The sequence below is a fragment of the Xiphophorus couchianus genome, chromosome 13 (assembly GCF_001444195.1).
Source record: "Xiphophorus couchianus chromosome 13, X_couchianus-1.0, whole genome shotgun sequence".
Classification (NCBI taxonomy): domain Eukaryota; kingdom Metazoa; phylum Chordata; class Actinopteri; order Cyprinodontiformes; family Poeciliidae; genus Xiphophorus; species Xiphophorus couchianus.
The window spans coordinates 16,052,306-16,073,730 of NC_040240.1; the positions used below are offsets into that span (position 1 = coordinate 16,052,306).

Consider the following 21,425-nt stretch of genomic DNA (forward strand, 5'->3'; position numbering starts at 1 on the left):
ATCAAACCTTTTTATTCAGACAAATCTGGTCCATAATAAACAAAAACAGACAGAACAACAACAAAAAGACAATAAAAACAAAATATAAACTTAAGGCACTACAAACTAGAGAAAAACCTCTGTGTTCTTTATAAATAAGGGCTTCAATAAATACAAATTTTATTGTATTGTATTTCTATCAAATTATGTTAATGATTATCCTTTTTGTTAATATATATTTAAATATGGAAATCCTGAGTGTGACATCACTGAACATGGTCACTGGGTACAGCAAAGACAGAATGGCTCAAATGTCAATACTAATTGATTAGCGATGCAGTGCAGACGTTTATCATTCTTGTTTGTGAAACAAATCACCAAAGAAAAAAAATTAAATAAAATCTCCTTTTCATTTTAAATTCAAGCACTGGCTGTAATTTCTACCTCTGTTCAGACTGGGAAGACTTTACAGACAGAGCTTTTACAAATCACTCAGGTGGAGAAACTGAATTCGTGCAAAATATATGCTTTTCCTTGTAGGAAAATTATTATTTTTTTTTTACAGACAACCCATGCACACACCGTGCATGAGATGAGGGGGCGTGGCGGATGAGTGGACGGACATGTGCGCGCCTCTCTGCCATCAGAGGGCGGGTTTGTGTCGTTGTGTGCGCAGCGTGCGGCTGCTGCTGCGGCTTCTAGTGAGAGAAGTGGCAGGTACCCCAAAATACCTCCCAGCAAAGATCCAGTGGCTCGGATGTGACTTTAACAGCTGACTAACCTACAATAAACTCCGATATATGTGAATTTGGCGGCTCGTTTCGCCCTTTCACCAGCTGTTTTAAATGATAGCCGAGCTTGGAAACAATAGGACAGACTTAAAAGTACGCAGAATTGCCTCAAAGTAAAGATGCCTGAGCGGGTTCTCTCGTCGCGGTGGGGCTTGAATTGAGGAACACGTATCCCGAAAGAAGTCGCTGAAGTTGAAGACGCGCTCTCCTGATGACCGCTGGGATGTTGTGAACGACGCGTCGTTTGGGACAGAAGGAGCCAAAAAAAAAAAAAAGAAGGAAAGAGAGGGAACCATTCAGGGTTGGACCAGCACCCGGAGGGATTATGGCTCTCGTAACGTTTTCTCTCAGCCTCGTCACCCTGGTGCTTACAAACTTGCACCTTTCGAGAGCCAGCAGCCGTCATGCGGTGTATTGGAACAGCTCGAACCTGCAGTGAGTAGCTCTCTATGCGGCTCTGAACGCGGCTTTGTTTGCTGGTGCGCACCTGTGCTGCGAACTGTGTGCAAGATTGTGGTTGATGCGTTTTATGACAATAAAATGAAGCTAAACAAAAGAAAAACACAAAATCTATTTTAATCTTTTAATGAAAAGTTTTACTGTTATCAATTACAACACATTTGAGCTGTGTGTAGTTTCCAAACATACAGATTCACCACACTTCATGCAGTTGAAAATAGGAAATAAACAGATTTATTATACAGAGCGATCTAGTCAAAGTCTTTATTTCTGTTCATTTTGTGGATTAAGCAATTCGAACCAAGACTGTACATTTCTCAGGAAAATACAAAGTAGAAAATTAATAACAGCAATATTTGCATCTGTTTACACAATGACTGGGGAGAGACACTGTTGAGTTGATTGACACCCTCAACAGGAGGATCACTGAGTAGGACTTAAAACTAGACATGAGGCCACATGTTGCAGAACAAACCAAGTCCGAATAGATCTGCAAACAACAATAGGTGATGCATTTCCTAATATTTCGTCTTTGACAGACAAAGCAGACAAATATCAGGACCCACTTCTGGAACATCATTAACAGCTTTACTAAAAACTATGGGGCCTGAAATTGTTCCTTGAGGTATTTGTGTGTTACTTTTGTAAGCAAACGAACCAATGTCATCAAGGTTTGGGAATGGATTTGAGAAGGAAAATGACAAACTTGAGTTAGCTCCACATCTCACTCCAATTAAACCATGCCTTGATGCTCTATTAGGTCATAATATAATGCCTGGTATGTATACATAGTGACACTATTGAGAAAGTTTGATGAGGTGTCATAACTTTCATTGTTGGAGTGGTCGTCCTTTCAGAAGCTTTCTGTCTGCAGCGTTGACTCATTCAACATGACATGCATGTTCCTTTAGTTGGACTTGTTAACTACTGAAGGCTGCTCAAACTTCCAGGAACTAATCCCCGCCACGCTTTCAGCATGCAGACATAATTCCTGCCCATTGTTGGACTCCAGCAGAAGTCTGGTTGCTTTCCTCAGGTAAAGCCCTGCAGACTATCCAGGCTGCTTACACCTGTATGAAAGCCGTCTTCCTCTGGGTCAGGGATCGATGTGTATTTCTGTTTCTTTGTCTTCTCATTAGCCAACCGTGAATCCATCTTTTTTACCCCCAAAACACACACACACACACGCGCGCCTCCATCCATGCTCCATGTCTGTCCATTTGTATTCCCCTCAGATGCTGGCCTCTCCTACATCTCCTCTCTCTATCTCCTACTTGGTTATTTTCTTCCCTCACTTATTTTTCTGAGGTGTCTCACCAGCTTTTCTGTCCTCTTCAATTACCTTTCTTCAGTGTCTCATTATTGTCGCCCCTCAGCATCTGCTCCTGGTCCCTCGTTCATCTCCTGACAGGACGTACGGTCAATGATTGGAATTAGAAACGGTGGAAAACTTGAGACGGTGACTGGCTATAAAGTAGAGACAGAGTAGAGACAGAAATGGCTATAAAACTTAATCGAAACAGTCAGCGGCGGATGCTGTAGGACTTTCATGAGCTAATTTATGCTAAAGTTTGAATTTAAGATTTATGACTGCAGTAAATCCCATCTGTATGACAGGAATTTTAATAAACCCTGACAAAGTTGCATGTAAATGCTGTAAAAGCCACAGTTTTTGAGTGCTGTAATCAATATCAGTACTCCCTATCAACCTCAGCGAAGGCTTTTGGCAAATGCTCCGTCTGAAATGATTTTCTCAACATGTAGCTTGCTCATTTGTCAGCTTTCAGTTGACATCTACGCGTTAGGGTGACAAATATGTGCGTATATTATACTCAATATTGCATGTGTGTAAGAGAGAGACAACAGCAGAAGGAAAACGGAGGGAGACAAAATGCAGGTGTTCATCTGCACGTCTGCATGTGCACAAGCTCCTCCTTTCCTCCCACTGAGATACAAATCTCTAAAATAATGCAAAACCTGACCCAATTTGCAGGTAGCGGAGAAATCCGCCGAGGCTATGGTAAGAATACCGATGGCCGTCAGGCTTCAAAAAATGCCTTAAAGCTTTCTCCACAGCTCCATCTGAGGCCTCACTCGCTCAGGAAAGGGGGCTCCCTTCGTCATCCAGACCTCGTTACGGAGACAAGCCCAGGAGAGGGAAAGCAAGAAATGAAAGTAGTGATATACAGCCAGAAAGCAGAAGCCTTTAGGGCCAAACTTTGGTTGAAGCTATAATGTTTTACCTGTGAGCGCATCGTTCAGTGCAGACGGTTACAGCACAACTGCGAGAAATGGGATCGCTGTAATGGCAAGCTGTTTGCTCAGAAGCCGTGAAAATGTCATTTTCTGATATTTTAGTTATAGGATGTCTTTTTTTGTGGCTTTTGCAGGTAAACATTTGCTGTCAACCTTGTGATAGCCTTCGCTGAGGTTGATAGGGAGTACTGATGCTGATTACAGCACTCAAAAACTGTACTTTAACAGCATTTACGTGCAACTTTGTCTAGGTTTATTACCATTCCTGTCATACAGATGGGATTTACTGCAGTCATAAATTTTAAATACATATTTTAGCATAAATTAGCTCATGGAAGTCCTGCAGCATCCACTGTTGTCTGTTTTAATTAAGTTTTATAGCCATTTCTGTCACCATTCGTCTGGAATTTTGAGTTTCCACCGTTTCTAATTCCAATCATTGACCATGCATCCTGTCATTCTGCAAAAACACAAAATATTACCAAGAATTTTTGTCTCGTTTCTAGTGCAAATATCTTCAAGCTCTTGAAACAGGACAAAACTTGCTTGCCAGTAACATTTCATCAACATATGCGAGCTTGGTTTAGGCAAATAATTCTGATAAATAAAAAGTAGTCCCACCTGTAGATTATTTCACTTACAAAACTGCCGATGAACTAGTACCTTTTATTAATATTCTAGAAATATTGACTTAAAAAACACTAAAAAGTTATTTGTAAGTTAATTTTGCCTTATTTCAAATATACTAAGATATTTGGACTAGAAACTGGGTCAAAATACTTAGTAAGACATTATCGAGACACTGAAAGGTTTTTGAAAAGGACAGAAAAGTTTCCAGTCAATTGCCAATTGTGTTGGCAGCATCATGCTGTGGGGTTGCTTTTCTCCAACAGTCACGGGGAAGCAGGCCAGATTTGGTCGGACAATGAATGGCGCTAAATCCAGAACAAACCTTGAAGAGAACTTGAGGGTGTAAACGACTTGAGATTGGGGTGAAAGTTCATCTTCCAGCAGCTATTTCCTTCCAGAATCTTTGGCAAGACATGAAAAAGAAGTTTGTAATCCAATCTGATTAACATGTCAGACTCTAGGTGTGAAAAGCTTGTACAGCAATAACTGCAACATAATGTGGGTCTACCAAGCATTGACACAAAGGAACTGAATCTAAATGCCCACCACACCCAAAATATTATGCACTATTATCTTTAAAAATAACAAACAAACAAAAAAACAACAACATAGAGTACAATGTTTTCTGGTTATAGTGTGACAATATGTGCAAAAAGTTCAAAGGACACAAATGTTTTTCAAAGGCACACTACACGCCTAATATGTTCTGCTAGAGCCAAATTTGAGCAAATTTCTTGCTAGCCTTCCTTGGAAAAAAAAATAGCCTTCCCTTTCGCCATTGATAACCAGCACGCTGTTTGAATTTACACCGTTTTTAGGAAGTAAACAACATCAAACAACTGATTACAGGTTTTTCTGCTGCCTTGGACATTTCCAAACAAGATATCTCGATTATTGTAACCCAGAGAAATGCCTCGGAGCTCTTTGATCATCGCCCAAGTCTGTCACTACCACGCTGCCTCCTCCCCCTGCACCCCCCTGACTAGAAAGTGTTGGTCTCAGCTTCTGCTCTCAGCAGTGCGCCCGGCCAACTCGTTACAGATGTCCCTGCTAATGGCTGACTAAGGCAGGAAAAAACACACACACAGGCCATTAAATCATCTCGCTTCTGAGGCAATCTGCCAATTAGAGGGGGAGATGCGAAACATCTTGAGAGAGCGCGGGAGCAGCGGTGCACTGCGGTAGCCTCGCCTACTCGCAAACAGTGTCCCCTGCTCCTTCCACTTCCTCCCATCAGGTGCTTGGCCTCTCTGAATACACAGGGGCACGTCTCTGTAATTGGGCACCCCGTGTCAGCATGATGGAAACAGGAGACCGGCCTTCATTTAATCTACTACTCCTTCCATAAGTCACGCAGTGTGCCTACTAATGTTCAGCCGAACACCGAAGCACAAAGGAAATGTGCCACACATCTTGCTAAATTACTATTCCCTTGCCCACTCAGCAACTGGAAGGCGATCTTTTCAGCTATTTGCGGCTGGTCCTGAGTGATTTACAGCTCTGTGTGTTTCATTCTGCACATTATAACCCTGATTTGGACCTGAAATGGTGTCTGTCAGAGCCCCAGCTTGCCTGATGAAAACAACCCAAGTCCTGACACACCATATCTAGTGCTGGAAAATAAATTATCACCTTGACAAATGACTTCCCCTGGAGTGTTTGGAACTTAGGCTTTGTGATCAATGTTTATTGGAGGTGCTGTCTTTCTAAACAGGCTCATTAACTGGCAGGCGGGTATATCTCGGAGGTTTGACCAAGCGGTAGCTGGAGGTGGTTTCCCTTGGGTGAGTGAAAAGCTGATGGCTTACAGAGAAAATCTGAGCTGCAGTGAAGGAAACTATTATCAAGATACAACAGGAAGTACGTTCAGTGATTTTGAAGGGTTTGCAAAATGAAAATTTAAGAGATGGGCAAATGTTTTATAGCGCATAATGGAATGGAGTTGGTAAGCTTTCTTTTTTTTTCTTTAGCAGAACATTTATTGAGTTGGATAAAAGGCAGAACAAAGAGCATTTGTATTCTTTTTTTTTCCACATACAGAAGTTGAGTTATTTGGCTGAATGTGCTGGAGCAGCTGTTTTCTGAAGAGATGATACCCGCAGGAGTTGATCTGTGTTAATGTGGACACCGGCTGGGTCAATCATGTGGACCGGCGCTTGGAGACAATAGCTTCAGCCATCCGCTTGCCCCTCATGCCCCGCACGCCTTGGCACAGACGGTACAAGCAGATTTGCAACCTGATTACATGGACGTTTGTCCGTCTGCAGCTCTGTCTCTGGGCTCTCTGCAATTTTGCATACAAATGCATCCTATTTATTGGCATTTTATGTTTTCCTCCGTCTTTGCACAATGGCGGCATCTCAAACAGCCAAACAGAAGCTAGCTGTTTCATACAGCTAACTTCTGTTTTTTAGTTTTAACAGATTTATCACGTTTTTTAGTATTAACAGTGAAATCTTAATTGTGATTTTATTTCAGTTTTAATGTAAAAAAACAAAACAACAACCTTAAAGAAAGACATGTAACCGAGCACTTAGGCCAAAGAACATTTCTGAAAAAAATGAAATTATCTGCCAGTGTAGCTAGTGCTTTTTCATCAATATAAGAAATTATTTACTTAAAACAAGCTCCAGTAAATTACTTGTAAGTTAGTTTTGTCTTATTTCAAGAAACTAGGCTAAAACTCCTTGTTTTTAGTGTTTTTGCCGTGTTCCAGAAGTCTTGGTCTTTGTAGATGTTCAGTTTGCGCTTTGTGTTATTTATAGAGGACAAGAGTCTCCCTTCTACACTTACCATTAAAGTTGCACTTGCCTGAATGTACAGGAATGAACTTTTATATCAACAGTAGCAATAGTCACCTGATTATTTACAAACGTTTTTCTCGACTGATTTTAGGGTGAACTTGCTTGGATGAGCAGATCTGGGTATGTTGGCAGTTGTTTCGAATGAGTGTAGCATATATTTAATATAGCAAATAAATAAAAACAATACTGACCATGATAAAGCAAAAGGATGAAAATAAAACCGATGCATCTGTGCCAAGGTGTAGCTCAACCAAGGTCAGAATGAGCTCTACAGATCTAATTTTAAGCAACAATCAACACATTCCAACACTTCATGACCTAAAAGTTTCTTACCCAAAGTATGTTAATGCTAGTGTTAACATGCTTAATGTGAAGATGGAACAAAACTATTACACCTATTAAACTATGGAAGTGTGAAATTTCTCACTAATCCCAACCTCAAAATCCAATATGGCTGCCACACGTATGAAGTGTAGTCATGATGGCACTGATAAGCTGTTCATTTATATTTCTGAGAGTTTGTATCTCAACACAATGTATGCAGAGTTAAAGAGTTTTTCTATTGAGACCCATGAAATAAAGAACAAACAAAATGCTATTCCTAATCCATGTGACTCTGTCCCTTTATTCTTCAATGTATATAAATTACAGGAACACATTAAATTAGCTGGTTATGCTAATAGTTGTTTGTTTGTTTTTGAGTATAAGAGAGTTCCCCTGGTTTTCCAACTTTCTAAAGGAGCAAAACTAAAAGAAGATCCAAACTATTCAGACAAATGAGGCAAAGAGTTAGTGTTTTAATAAAAACATTTGTATGCTAACTGCTAAAGCTAACGCCAACACCCAAATTAACTACATCTGACCAGAATTAGATTAGTTTTCCAGTCTGCTGCTCTTCATATTTGCTACAAGTGACAACCTGATGGGAAAACTCTGAGAGTATGTTTAATGGTTCGTATGGGCCTAAAAGTGGGTGAGCAGATCAATACATTTCTATGGTATGGGAAGGTGAATGGACCCTGAGCAGAACAAAAACACAACCACGTTGCTTTCTGAGCAACAATCAATCTGGGCGCGTCAGGTAATCAATTTCTAAATGCATTTTTAATTTGATTTTGCGGTGTCAGTAAATTGCCATGAAGCATTTGGAGCTTGGGTCGGGAAGCTCAGATCAAGTGTTGCCTCGGATCGACATGCTTGTGAATTGATTATTAAGGGCTTGTCAGTCACTGCTGTGGGCTTGGGAGCTTCTCGGAGGCCACAAGTGTGTTTATACCAAACTTGCTCTGGGTATGGCTGCAGCATCTGCTTCAGGCGTTTAAAAAACACTGAGGTAAGCTTAGATGAAAAAGAGGCGTCTTTAAAGTAAATGTGACTTCTAAACAATAGGAAAATGGAGCATTTCATCCTGAACATCGTGGATTAAAATTCTGTTTTCATAACCGGGAGGGATTCCCCTCTTTCCTCCTACTCTAGTGGAGCTCATCATGTATATTTTATGGTGAGCAGAAGCTCAGCTGCAGATGTTTTTTCACAAACTGAACTTTTTTCTTCAAATCAAACACATATACAAGTTGCTCCTTCTCACTCTCTCGTCTCACTGAGGCCACACATCTAGCTGAGGCGTATCGCTGCCTTATGTTTACATAAACATAAATATATGATGTCAAACAGTTTAACCTTAATTTATATAAAACTGAGTCATGAAAACGGTATTCACCAATTATGCTATCTTGAATAAAGCTAATTTTTGACTTTGTGGGCCGGTCTATCAGTCAAACCTTTCTCACAGTAGAGCAGAAGAGACGATTTTTAAACCTTTGACGAGGTGGATAAGATAGGTGGATAAGATCAACTTCACATGTAAAAATCAGCCGATCACCAATCTCCTAAAATTAAGGAAATCAGCAACTATAAATCGACTGGCCTATAAATTGGTGCACTCCTATTCACAACTTTTCATTCTGTTCACTAATTGGATGAAATTCAACAGGAAAAAATAAATTCAATGAGAGAAATAAATCCCAGAGCACCTGAGGGATATGAGAATCGAGCTGAATTGCAAAGGAAGCCAATGACCAACTTACTGCAGAGACATTTTGACCCATTTTTAATGCAGATTTATTTGTTTTATGTTCAGGGACATTAGAGGGATTTTTTTACAGCTACTCTAAGGTCATCCCAAAGCATCTCAGTGGGATTTAAGATTGATCTTTTTGTTCTTTTTGGTCAGCAGTGCTTTTCACCTTGGACCTCTCACATGGCTGCTATTTTTACCCATCCTCCTTATTATTGTTGAATCATGACCACTGACCTTAACCGAAGCAAGGGAGGCCTGTAATGCTTTAGATGTTGTTCGGTTTTCTCCTTCCACTCCTGGGAAGGTTCAGCACTACTTCATGTTTTCTCAATTTGATGCAGATGCAGAGGCTACTGTCCTCAGCACCTTGATCCTCGGTTCAATTACTGGTCCATTTACTGCATGTCTTCTCCGTCTCTCTCTTTGCCATTCTTCCTGTCCACAATAAAATCCATTAGAGATACAAAAACCTTTAATAAAATGGATTTGCAGTTTTTTCCAGCCTGAAACTTGTTTTTGAAGTCCTTTAGGGCATTGTGTGTTGCCTTCCAAGATCGTTTTGCTTGAACAGTTTCTTAGTTCTGCATGTTTGGCAATAATCAGGTATAGTTATAACTAAATCCCAAAGGTCACATTTAATTCATTAAAATGTTTCACATAGGGTTAAGTTGGGTAATAAAATCATAATTTGAAATCCGTATTTTGTATCAGTTTATCTTTGTCTATTATTTACTTTTATTTAACATGTAGGGGTGCAATAAAAAGGCAACAAAGGAAGAAATCTGTAATGGAGTAAATATTTTATCATGTCACTGAATTCAAAAGCAAAAAGTAATGCTACTGCCTCTTTTTGTTATTATAAGGCCTGAATTGCAGCTGCAAAATTTAGGTTGTGAAATTGAAATCTGCCAATGGTCAAAATGGATATATACACAGAAAAAAAATTTAGACCACTTAAAATTATCAGTTTATCTGATTTTGTTATTTATAGGTTTATGTTTGAGGAAAATGAACATCGTTCTTTTATTCTATGAACTACTGACAACAGGTCTCTGAAAATCCAAGCAAAAATTTTATATTTATTTGCAGAAAATGAGAAATGGTCAAAATAATGAAAAAGATGCAGTGCTTCCAGAGCTCAAATAATGAAAAGAAAACAAGAAATATTCATTTAGAAACAACAACACTATTGTTTTAACTCAGGAAGAGTTCAGAAATCAATATTTGGTGGAATAACCAGAAGGTTTTCAATGGGTTTAATGGATTAAACAGCTTTCTTAATTTTTCCAGAGCTGTATATATAAATCACATTTCAGCTGACAAAAAGGTCTTTAAGCTGAATGGAACCTAAATAAAACATAGAAGCTTTGGTTATTAATCTGTTATGATTCAGTCTTCTGTTTTAATGTTTCTGTCTCTTACTCCTCCCTGGTTCCCGTCCATCTTGCTCCAAGTTTGCATTAATATAAGGACCTGACTGGTTCAGCATGTCATTATAAACTGACCATAAGCTCAGATGGGAAGCTGCCCAGGCACTCATCCAACAGCTAACCCAGATGAAAGAAAAATGTAGTCTGCCCATCAAAAGACATTAGCATTTCCACTCTCAAAGGTTATGAAAACTGCGGCTAACAGGCGGTGGGAACCCACAGGAGATGGTACTGATCCCAGACAGGTAGAACCAATTTTAGACTCAATGATTTGAATGCAAATGCTTCCTACAAAAAGAGGGCCTTCCAAGTTCTAAATGGTGGCTCCATAGTACATTATTCTGGGAGCCTGCACCACAGCGGCCCGGCTACCCACTGGGAAATTACATTGCTGCAATGATGAAAATGGCTGCCATGTTGGAAAAAGATCAAAGGTGTTGATAGGGGGACGGTCACTGGCTGGAGTTTGATTATTTGGGAAATTGGTCTTTTTTTATGGTACATTGGCTGGAAAAACGATCTGGCAGGCTCAGCGCCCGATGAAAATAAATATATCTGTTTTTTTATTAAAGCAGAAGGCCGCCTCTGAGCTGCGGCTGCAGAGGTGGCGTTTCACACAGACTGGTTCGCTCAGAGTTATTGGTCCCCCCGTTAAAAAAAAAAAAAAAAGAAGCAGTGGAAGAGGATCGAAGTTAGTGCTCTGTCATATCTTATTCTTACCCTTCAGGTGTTGAGGCGTGACGGGTCTTCCCTCTAATGCAGCGGTGCAAGGAGTAGTGGGAACTGTCCACACAGCTTAGTGGATTATACGGCTCCACGTTTTTCTTTTATGGGAGGGCAATTTTTGATATGAGCAATCCTAATAATTAGATATTGTGTTACAATTGAGATTTTTCCTTTTGAAGATGTAATTACGTGGAGACTCTGAGAGCCTCTGGCAGCCGTCGCTCCTGTAATAAGACTATTTGAAGAAAATGGAAATGTCTCTAATTTGACCCTTCAGCAACAGCAGGAGGTGCCTTTAATGAGTTAATGTATCTGATTCTTAGTTTTTTCTTTTGTGGAAGCATTTCAGTCCCTTCAACTGAAACACCAAAGTCTTTAAAGCTTGAAAGTTTGATGCATTTGAAACTTGGAGAACTTTTTCTGCTGGCAGCAACAGAAGTATATTTTCTTGTGTAAAACATTTGAAGATATTAAAGCTCATCCCTGAAGAATATATTGTTAAAGTATTATATGATGAGATGAATTGAGCATGCAATTCTCAAACTGTCTTGTGATTATTCCTCTAACATATGATATACGTAGATATCAAACTGTTAAGCTTGTCCAGGAATTACTCCATGTCATTAACCCATCAAAGTTTTTCTGAAGAATGACTGGTTTCTCTGAGGAGTAACATTTATTTATAATCAATGCAAAAATTAATTGTACTCTTGTGTTTTTTAAATTTTTGCTCTATTTGTGCTCTATTGAAGTGCCACAAGATCACAACTAATCCAAAAGGAAACAAACAAAATGTGACCGTGTGATTTAAAATGACAACAAAAAACAAAACAAAAAAAACTTTACCAATTCCCTTTCAGATTGAAGTTGGATCCCTGGCTGGGCTGATCCAAAAGCTTAATATTACTTCAAGTCAGAGGAAACATTCTGGTAAACATAAAAATGTTAATTTAAAGATAATTTGGGACTTAACTCTAAAGAATAAAAGACAAAATGCAATTTTCCAATCTTGACAAATTAGAAAAAATATATGTTTTCCATTCTTGCATACTCAGCATATACAAGAAAGCAATCTTAAAGAAAAGTCTAATTAAACATGTTCACTGGGGATATTAAATGCAAACTTCTGTAAATGTTTTGAGTTTGCGATCACTTTTCCGGAAAATTATGGCAGCTTTTGTATAAACGGACAGTAAGCAGAGTCAGAAAGACACTTATTTATTTATTTTTTTGGAATTGTCACCCTGAGGTGAGGGGGAAAATAGTTTTGTTTCGACTAGGATAAAGTCTGAAGTGATCTGGACAAAGAGAGTGTCTCTAGGTTAAAGGTCGGATCCAGCTGTGTGAGTTAAATGCTGGCCCAAGTTGGGGTTGTAACACAATATTAAAAATGAAATTAGAATTAATATTTGACACAATGTATCAGACATCTAGCAGCTTTTTCTAATTTACTTTTCCATTAAACCGGAGAAATGAGGAGGGCTTAAAATCGTGTGGATGGAAGATTGTGTGAGAAAGTAATCTCATCTTGTCTCATGTCAGACAGTACTGTCAACTTATTAAAGTCGGTTTCCAGCTCCAGTCTGTCATTGCTCGGTTCGATTTCTGCAGGAGTCGACTTCCCTTTTTCTTTTTTTTTTTCCTACCCAATTACCGAGGCAGGTTTCTGCCAGAATTAAAACATCTTTTTTAGTTTCAGATGTTGTGTTAAAGTATCAGTTTTACAGAAAACCAGAGCTTCTTTTATACCAGAGCTGTTATTTTTTATGTCAAACTTTTGGACAAACCACCCAACTTGGCAACGTGGACTCATTGAAATGTCCCAATCGAATATCTTTACTGGGCTGTTTCCCAATAAGACCATTGGAGCTCCTTTGCCTCCAAATCTTAATAACTGTTTTTGTCTCCCAAAAGTTTGGAGTAGAATGAGGCTAAAATCCATAAGCTTTGACTGTAACAAATAAGTCATCAAGTTAATCTTGAAATTAGTCATCATCATTGCATATTTAATTACTTTACACTAAAAATATCTTTCACAAATATTTCAAACCATACGAGTTCCTCTTTCAGTTTCCTCAGATAGTTCATTAATCAGCCCCACTAACTGGCAACGTCCCACAACACTGTGTGATCACAAATCATAAGCTAATCAAACAAAAATGAGTAAATGAATTCACCTTCTGGTGGATTTTACTGTGGAACGTGACTACAAACTATTCATGGAAATATTTGATAGAAAATGCAGCTGGGAAACTGAAACAGGGTAGCTTTTCAATCCAAGAGTGGCATTTGTTTTCCTTGCCGCTGATTGTAGAGTGGAAATAAGAACTTAATATTGCTTATCATTATTGTTTTTTTCTTTCTTTTGTTTTTACTTTTTGTTGTCTAAGTACATCTCTGGAAAAAAAATAAGAGCTAACTGCACTGAACCCCATTGAAAACCTCCTGGTTATTCCACCAAATATTGATTCCTGAGCTCTTCCTGAGCAAAAATATAAGTACTGTTGTTTCTAAATGAATATGGACTTATTTAGAATAAAAGAACAATGTTCATTTTACTCAAACATATTCCCATAAAAAGTAAAATCAGAAAACTTTTAATTTTAAGTGGTCTTTTAATTTTTTTGGTTTAAAGAATAAAAATATATAGTCAAATCAGTCATGCAGACAAATGTAATTTCTGCCATAACATTCCACTTCAATCTCTGTTATAATTCACAGCAGTAAAAGTCAGTTTGTGCTGGAAATGCTTACAAGGTTTTATGTTTTAGTTATTTTTGTAAATGGAAACTGCACCGGTCGCTCACAAGCATATGGTGACTGTGCAAAGGAACAACTTCCCTTTAACTTGGGAACTGGATCATCTATACACAAAGAGAAGCAGCAGCAGCAGCAATCCACTCCCTTCATTAAGGTTTACGTGAAGCACAAAACTGGAAATCTGTAAAGGCGAAAGTACTATTTCACAGCTTTGTGTTTATCAGCATTTTAACGGAATCAGCTGGGTAAGGAAAAGTTGCAGCAATGTTTTTGCAAAGTCATGCTTGCATGCAACCCTCCTCCCTCCCCCCACATCTCTACACTTACATAATCCACTGTATGATCTGCAGTCAGCAGATCAGAAGTAACACTGTGATATCACACTCCTTCCTTTTCATCCTCTGCTCCACATCTTCCACCTCATCATTTAAACAAGTCTCGTGTTGGTCCGCATCAAAAATCTGTCTGGGAATTCGCTCACCGCCTTGATGTGTAAATTCAGTTATGGTTAATACATGAGCTACGGCGCATGCATAATCATGTCTCTATGCTCACACATGGATTTTCCCCCCAACTCTTCCTGGTGTTATCAGTCATTGATTTATACGGGCGGTACGTGACGGCATCCTCCGTCAGTGGAGATGTAGGAGGAGAATCCTTTCCCCTTCTTTTCCTCCCCCTGTGGGTGGTGGTTCAGTAGAAATAGCTCTATAGTGCAGTCTGTTTTTTATACATGGGGCTTGTAGAGAGATGATTTTGAATGGTATTAGCACAGAGATAGAAAGCAGCATATTTCCACAGCCTGCATCAATGTGTGTTCTTTTTTTTTAATGTAGTGAGTTATTTCAGACACGTCCTTATGTTTGCAGGCAAGGTAAAACCCACTTTTTGACTCTAAGCGGTGCAAAAGCAAGATTTGTGTGTGCAGCACATGTCAGAAAATTGATTATCTGCATCATTTTAAAGGACGTCTTCAATGCAGCACAAGCCTGCATCTAGAGTAGTGCGTAAAAGTGGGAGAAGCAAAGAGAAGAGCCCGGCTCCTCGCCATGCTGTGTGTGGGTGTATAGAATATCAATGTCCTGCTGTGCTTTCACTCCTGTGTTTGTCTGGCTGCTGTTAGTTGGCATTTCAGGTATTTTCATGTCTTATTGTCAGACTCGTTCAGAGCGTTTGTGCGTGCACGGTTGTTTGATTGATTGTCTGTGAAAGCGGAGTAACGATTCTGTCTGCGCATCTTGGAACTTTCTGTCTCTTTCGGTCAGCGCTTGCATGGCTTCCGCAGCAGCAGCAGCAGCAGCAGCAGCAGCAGTCCTCCGTGACTTCCTGCCGTGTTGTTTGAAGTGTTTTTTGCTCAGCCTTCTGTTCCTGCTCAGTTCTCACCTTGCGTGGAGTCAATGGGAAGTCCCAGAAGACTGCTTCGCTCAACCGCAGTGCTGTGCGTTGGCAGAGGATGGGCCCTGCCGCCCATTTACCTCCATTTGCTTCATCGTTCATTAGCACAGCAACTGAAAGAGGGGATCACACATATCGTCTCGTTGCTTGGAAATCCCTTTGCCTATCGCACAGAGTTGCATTCCTCATAATTATTTGCGCTCTGGTTGAGCCCGTCATCAGTGCCCTTTTTGTGTTCATTAAACTTTTTATTTATCTTAAAGCAATCAGAATAGAATACATTCTTGCTTAGATACTTTTTTCCATATTCTTTTGTTCTGCTTTGTTAGTGAGAAAATTTGATTTGTTTGTTACCTGATTTGTGAGACTGAGACATTATTGATACTGGTCCAAATGTCCATGTTGGTGCATCCCTAATTGTGATCAGTGACAAACTCCATGATTCAAAATGCACAGAGCAATTGGCTGGATATCAGAATTGGCCAGTTTTCTATTGATCGGCTCTAATTATTGATCAGCAGGTCTAGTTTTGATAGATTTCCCACTATTTACAGTCTACACACACATGAATCCACAAGATGCATTTTTGTGCTCTTTTTTTTTTAGTTTAATAAAAAGTTGAAGGTTAGGGACAAATATAGTGATGCCCAAATTGGAGATAAAATTGAAATTCTTTGACTTTAGATTCAAAACTTTTTTCTCTCTCTAGTGAAGAGCCTACTTCACTTTTTGTTTTATTTTGTCAGGGTTATAACAATCAGAATAAACAGGTCAGAGCTAAACTTGTATTATAGCCTCACTATTTCTGGTTATGACTCAGGGAAGCGATAAACAAAATTGAAAGAAACTTGTCCGCATATTCTTGGTCTGACCCACAAAATTGCTCTCCAAAAACAAACTTAAATTTGAAACTAAACTAAAATGAAACTGTTCTCTAAAAGACGTATGTATTTAGAAATTGTTGGCTTGAAAACTGGTAGTTAAAAAGCTGACTACACAACAGTTTAAAAAATGTATCGCATTGGAAGCATAATTTGAAGTTTAAGCACTGGAGTTACATGCGAGAGAAACAGGAGTTTAAGTTGACGGGTTATATTTAATATGTCTGGGCTGTTTTTCAAAATTCATCTACGCCTTAAATTTGGATGCATAATGGACTTAAAAAGGTCTTAAGTCATAAATCTAATTCACTTTAGCTGTGAATAAGGTGGAGGGAATTCTGGTTACATTGGCATTTTCTCTGGCATCTTGTTGAAAGCCTTTAATCCATGGAAACGGGGAAGAAGACAGTTTTGAAACGGTAGCAGTTTAAACACTGGCACACCTTGATGCTGGTTGCAGCCTCAAACCAATTGCACATGCAGATTGCTTTCTATGGCAGTTTAAAACACATGAAAGAATCTGTGATCTTCCTCGCAGCATGTTTGTATGTCTTTCATTATAAGGTAAGGAGATAGGTTGGTTGCGATGAATAGATTTGCTTTTGCTGCACTTAAAGGGATTCTGTGCCACTTCCCAGGAGGAAGAGGTAATAAAAGGGAAAAACTGCGACAAAAAAATAACCGAAAGGAGAGAGGAATAAAGAGGGGTTGGAGGGAAATACTCAGAATAAGAAGAGATGTGGGAGGGTGATACAGTATAAAGCAGCGCTGAGATGTGAAGGCAGTGAAAGAGTGTGTGTGGAAGTGAGTATTTGCAAAAGGGGGGAAGGGGATATTCGTATGAAGAGGAGAGAAGGTGTGTGTATGGAGAATATTAATGGTGTGGCAGGAAGAAGAATATCTGTCTAATCTATCTAATCTAATCTATCTAAATGCAATCCCGCTCCACATTTTTTTTGCCTCTGTGACAGGACCCTGAAATCCCTCTGAGTGCTTGTCATCTTTGTTGGGATCTACAGCAAAAAGGAGCCGAGAGGGAATTACGGATGTCTGTGGATGCGTGCGTGGGCTGGTGTGTGTGTGTGTGTGTGTGTGTGTGTGATTGAAATGGATGGAGCAGAGAGGGAAGGAGAAGAGCTGCTAATAAACTGTACGTAACATAACTAATGTAAGACACAAATGACCCAAAGAACGGGAACCAAAAAAGAACGAGGAGGCGGGGTAAACGAATACGGGACTCAGAGAACAGTAGGAGGAGGGAGAACAGCCAGAGAAGCACATTGTTAAGAGTTAAATGATGTAGCCAGGGGAATAACACACACAGCCCGGGGTTGTTGTGTATTATTGGAATAGCAGGGGTGACACGCACACGGCAGCTGCAGAAGATGGATTCCCCCTGTGGAAAGAGGGCCAATGCTGGGAGTTTTATTCCCTTGAAGCTCCAAACGCTGGTAGAAATACCTCGGTTCTGATTGGAGAGACGGAGGATAGCTGCATTTTTTTTTCTTTATTTGAATTTATAAAATAGGAACATTTATTTGAAAGTTTGAGACAAAGTTCTTTTTTTTTTTGGAAATTATCATCAGAACAATTGTAACAACTTCTAAATTGGCATTTGCAAATTACAAAGCACTTCATAATTGCTTCAATTGTACTAATTGGTCTGAACTTTCAGTCATATTAAAGGTTCCACCAGTCTTGATTTTAACCTCAATTGATTGTTAGAGTGAGGTAAACTGGTGCCTAGATTGTTACAATTCCCCAGGTAATGCATAACATTTATGTGGTGTATAACTATTACTATTTTTACCTCAGATTGCCTTGGTGATAATGACACTGTGGCGGTCTTACCAATATAATCTGAGGTGCTGCACCATGTGGAACAATCTCTATTTCCATGAGCTAAAATTTGGAACAACTTGTGATTTGGCATTTATAAATTACAAGACATTATGTTGCTAGAAAGCTTTCATTTTTCTAATTAGAAGGATGTTTCAATCAAAACTTGCCAGCCTTAGTTCTTTGGTATTACTGTACACATACCATTGCACTGTTATGCTATAATTTGGTGTGATATTACTCCACTGTGCTTTTTGTTATTACGGTGGAGCCGTTTTGTTAGTGTTATTCTTCATTGCTATCATTAAAGATATAGTACACAAATTCATCTGTATTTTCCTTTGTGGGTTGTTATAATTTCTCTGTAACTACATTGGACCTATTTTTTTTATTTGTCTCCAAGTTATTGGTTGATGTTGTGCCTATTTGCTAACTTTTTTAATAGAGCACATCCCAAATAATTTAAGTAATTGCAGCTTAGGAAGCAAAAATACCTATGCGCAGTAGGAGCAATTCCACTTGACACATTATTGGCTTGTTTTTTGCAAAGCCGCCAACCCTCGAGTGTAGCTTACTTTCTTTTCTGCTGAATGGTTGTACGTCCAAGAGTCAAAATAAAGAACACTGTGGATGTTAAGTTCTTCTCTTATGCAAAAACAGTTTTTACTTAGCGCATTAATGCTTACCAGGGTATATTTGGTGTCTGATTTTTTTTTAAAATTGGCAGTTGTGTTTCTAGTGGGAGTCTGAAGCTGTCAAGAATGTGAATCTTGGCTATTCGTGGTCCCAAACCTCATAAATATAGGCGTTCCACTGTATTTTAAAGACTTAAAATGTGTAAAAATGTCAATTTTACTGAAGACACGAAATTTTAATCAAATTACGTGTTCTATTAGTCTTGATCCTAACCTTCAGTGTTAAATGTTGCCAAGCTAACCCTATTTGTTCAAACTCTTAAAGGGGTGCTATTATGTATTTTCCAAGCAGATGGTCAGATTTCTTTAGCACAGTCATGTAACTGTTACCTTCAGTTGTTATCTATCCGTCTATCTGTTCACTCTAAGGTGTTCGATACAGGTCTAGCCCTCTGCAAGGTAATTTAACCACACTTTCTGACCACTTTTAATAAAAATGTGGCCAGAGGAGACAGGAAGTGAAATAGCTCTGGATTCTTGTTTAATGAGCCACTGTTCTGCTGTAATACCAGTTACTGGATGCTGTTAGCGCCGCAGATACAGTAAATCACAATGGTGGCCAATGATGGCTGATTTCTGTTAACTTGCTGGTGTTTTTTCTTTTAATTGGTTGGAAAACCTGAGCAAATGAGACAATATCTGGTCAGGCAGCATTTCACTGCAAATAAGTGCAGACATACATTGTTACTGTAATGAGCTACTGGCTTTCCGAACTGGCGTCAACACTAGTAAGGTGTAGAGAAAACATGGCCTTCAAGGCTGTGGTGTCCTGAGGTTTGCATTATCTTCCTGTTCTGACCTCTCTAGATTTCAGTTTCTGACTCTGATCTGTTTGGTTTGTCCCATGTGTTGTTTTGTCTTCATTTTCTCTATTGTCATGTTACTTCCTTGCACTGTTTCTGGGTTTGTTAGACTAGACCGTTGCAGCACATTGACATGCTGAGGAGGATGTTGCTACCAAGGAGTTGATCTATGGAGAGAACTACAACATCCAGGACTGATTTTGAACAACCGTTAGACCTTGTCCAGTCTTACAAACTGGACAATTTTTTTTTTAATGGTTTTACAAAGTTTTAAACTTAATGATCATAATTTTAGCTCCTAATGTATAGATTTTTCATACTACAGCTTAAATTACACTTATTTGTGTATTACCTTTGCATTTTTGGTTCTTCAATCAGTTTCTTATTACAGTGAGCAATTCTTTGCTCCCAAATGTCTAGGTAACTAAAATTATATGGTCTTTTTGTGTGGAGTTTGCTTGTTCTCCACATGCATATATGGGTTTTCTCCTGGTACTCTGGCAGACCAAAACTGTGACAAATTGATCATCTGTCCCTTGCACTTTGGTTTGAGTGTGTTTGTGTGCATTCTTGTCTGTCCTGAATGTCTTTTTTGTTGCCTTGTTATACACTGGTGCAAATTAAATCAAGAGTAAATACATTTTATAAGCTACATTGTTATAGATTTAATTGTCAATATGGAATAATATTTTAGCAGTGGTATATGGAGGATTTTTTTCTGCCATAATCCAAGAGCAGAGAGTCCGAGCAGAGACTAAGTCTGAGCGTGGGGAGAAGTTTCGAGTACAAACGTTGCAAGTTTTGAGAAGAAAGACATGAAGTCTTGCTTTCAAAATGAAATGTATTTTCAGACTGAAAATGTGTACTCTTGGATTATGGCAGGAAAATTCCTCCATAGAGGAACGGTAGGAAAACCTGAGCCAATGAGGCAATATTGTCTCATTGGCTCCACTAACTAATAGTTACTTTTCTATTTCAAATCGTCTACATTTTTATTTAAAGTTTTTTTTTAATTGTAAGTCTCATACCAGCCAGTGCCTCCAGCTTGCACAACACACAACATTTATTAGTGATGATTTTTCTTTTGTGTTTGATTAATAATACAAACGTCTCTGCATGTTGTATTGTAGTAATTGTAGTAATGAGGACAAAGACTTGCAAATCTTGTTTTCTGACTTATTATTTTTGCTTTGGTCTCTGTGCCTTAGCAAGATTTGATTTTATTTTCCCATTGAATAAAATATTTTTTCAATCCAGCTGCCTCATAAAAAAAAAAGCATTTAAGTTCATGTTCTGCCATTATAGCAGCATATTTCAGTGTTTATTGTATATTATGCTCTCTCATTTTTCCCCATGAGTTGCTTGGTTTTTGATGTGGAGGCAGATGGCTCAAAAGCTCGTCTGGCTTTGATGTGGGAGACCACAGTTTGACTCCTGAAACAAATCTGTAATTAGCAGAGCAGAAGAGTCCAACTCAAGGGTCGTGAGCACTTTGATAAAGAAGAAATCGCTTTTTTTTATATTTTTTGTCAACATTTACTCCCACAGTAACTGTGAGCAGGGTATAGTCTGGTAATTTCTCAAGTGACTCAGTTGAACAGATACAGAACTGGTTTTTCTGTTCTGTGATTACTGGTTGCTGTTTTCACAGTAAAGAGTTTAAATGAAACTCACCTGGCAGCCTGTGCCTTAGGTGTGAAACTGTAGGGAGGAATTGCATTGTAACGCTGCACAGTCACTCTGAGAAATGCTTTCCCTGCTCAGCAGTCGACTTCAACAGTTTAACTCAGAAGTAGCATCTGTCCCTGGGTGATTATTATCCTAAACAAACAAAGTCAACAAATAATAGATTATTTATTTTTGCCTGAATAAACATCAAAATGTATGTCCTTTTGGA

The 21,425-nt window shown here is 38.9% G+C and overlaps 1 protein-coding gene across 1 annotated transcript in view; it reads left to right on the forward strand.

The window, feature by feature from the left end:
• The first annotated feature begins 610 nt into the window (after positions 1-610).
• Positions 611-21,425, forward strand: part of efna3a (ephrin-A3a) — a 90,363-nt gene continuing 69,548 nt past the window's right edge. The window contains exon 1 of the mRNA XM_028037134.1: positions 611-1,205. Coding sequence (XP_027892935.1) covers positions 1,096-1,205 — 110 coding nt within the window. The 5' untranslated portion in view covers positions 611-1,095. The remainder of the gene's footprint in view (positions 1,206-21,425) is intronic.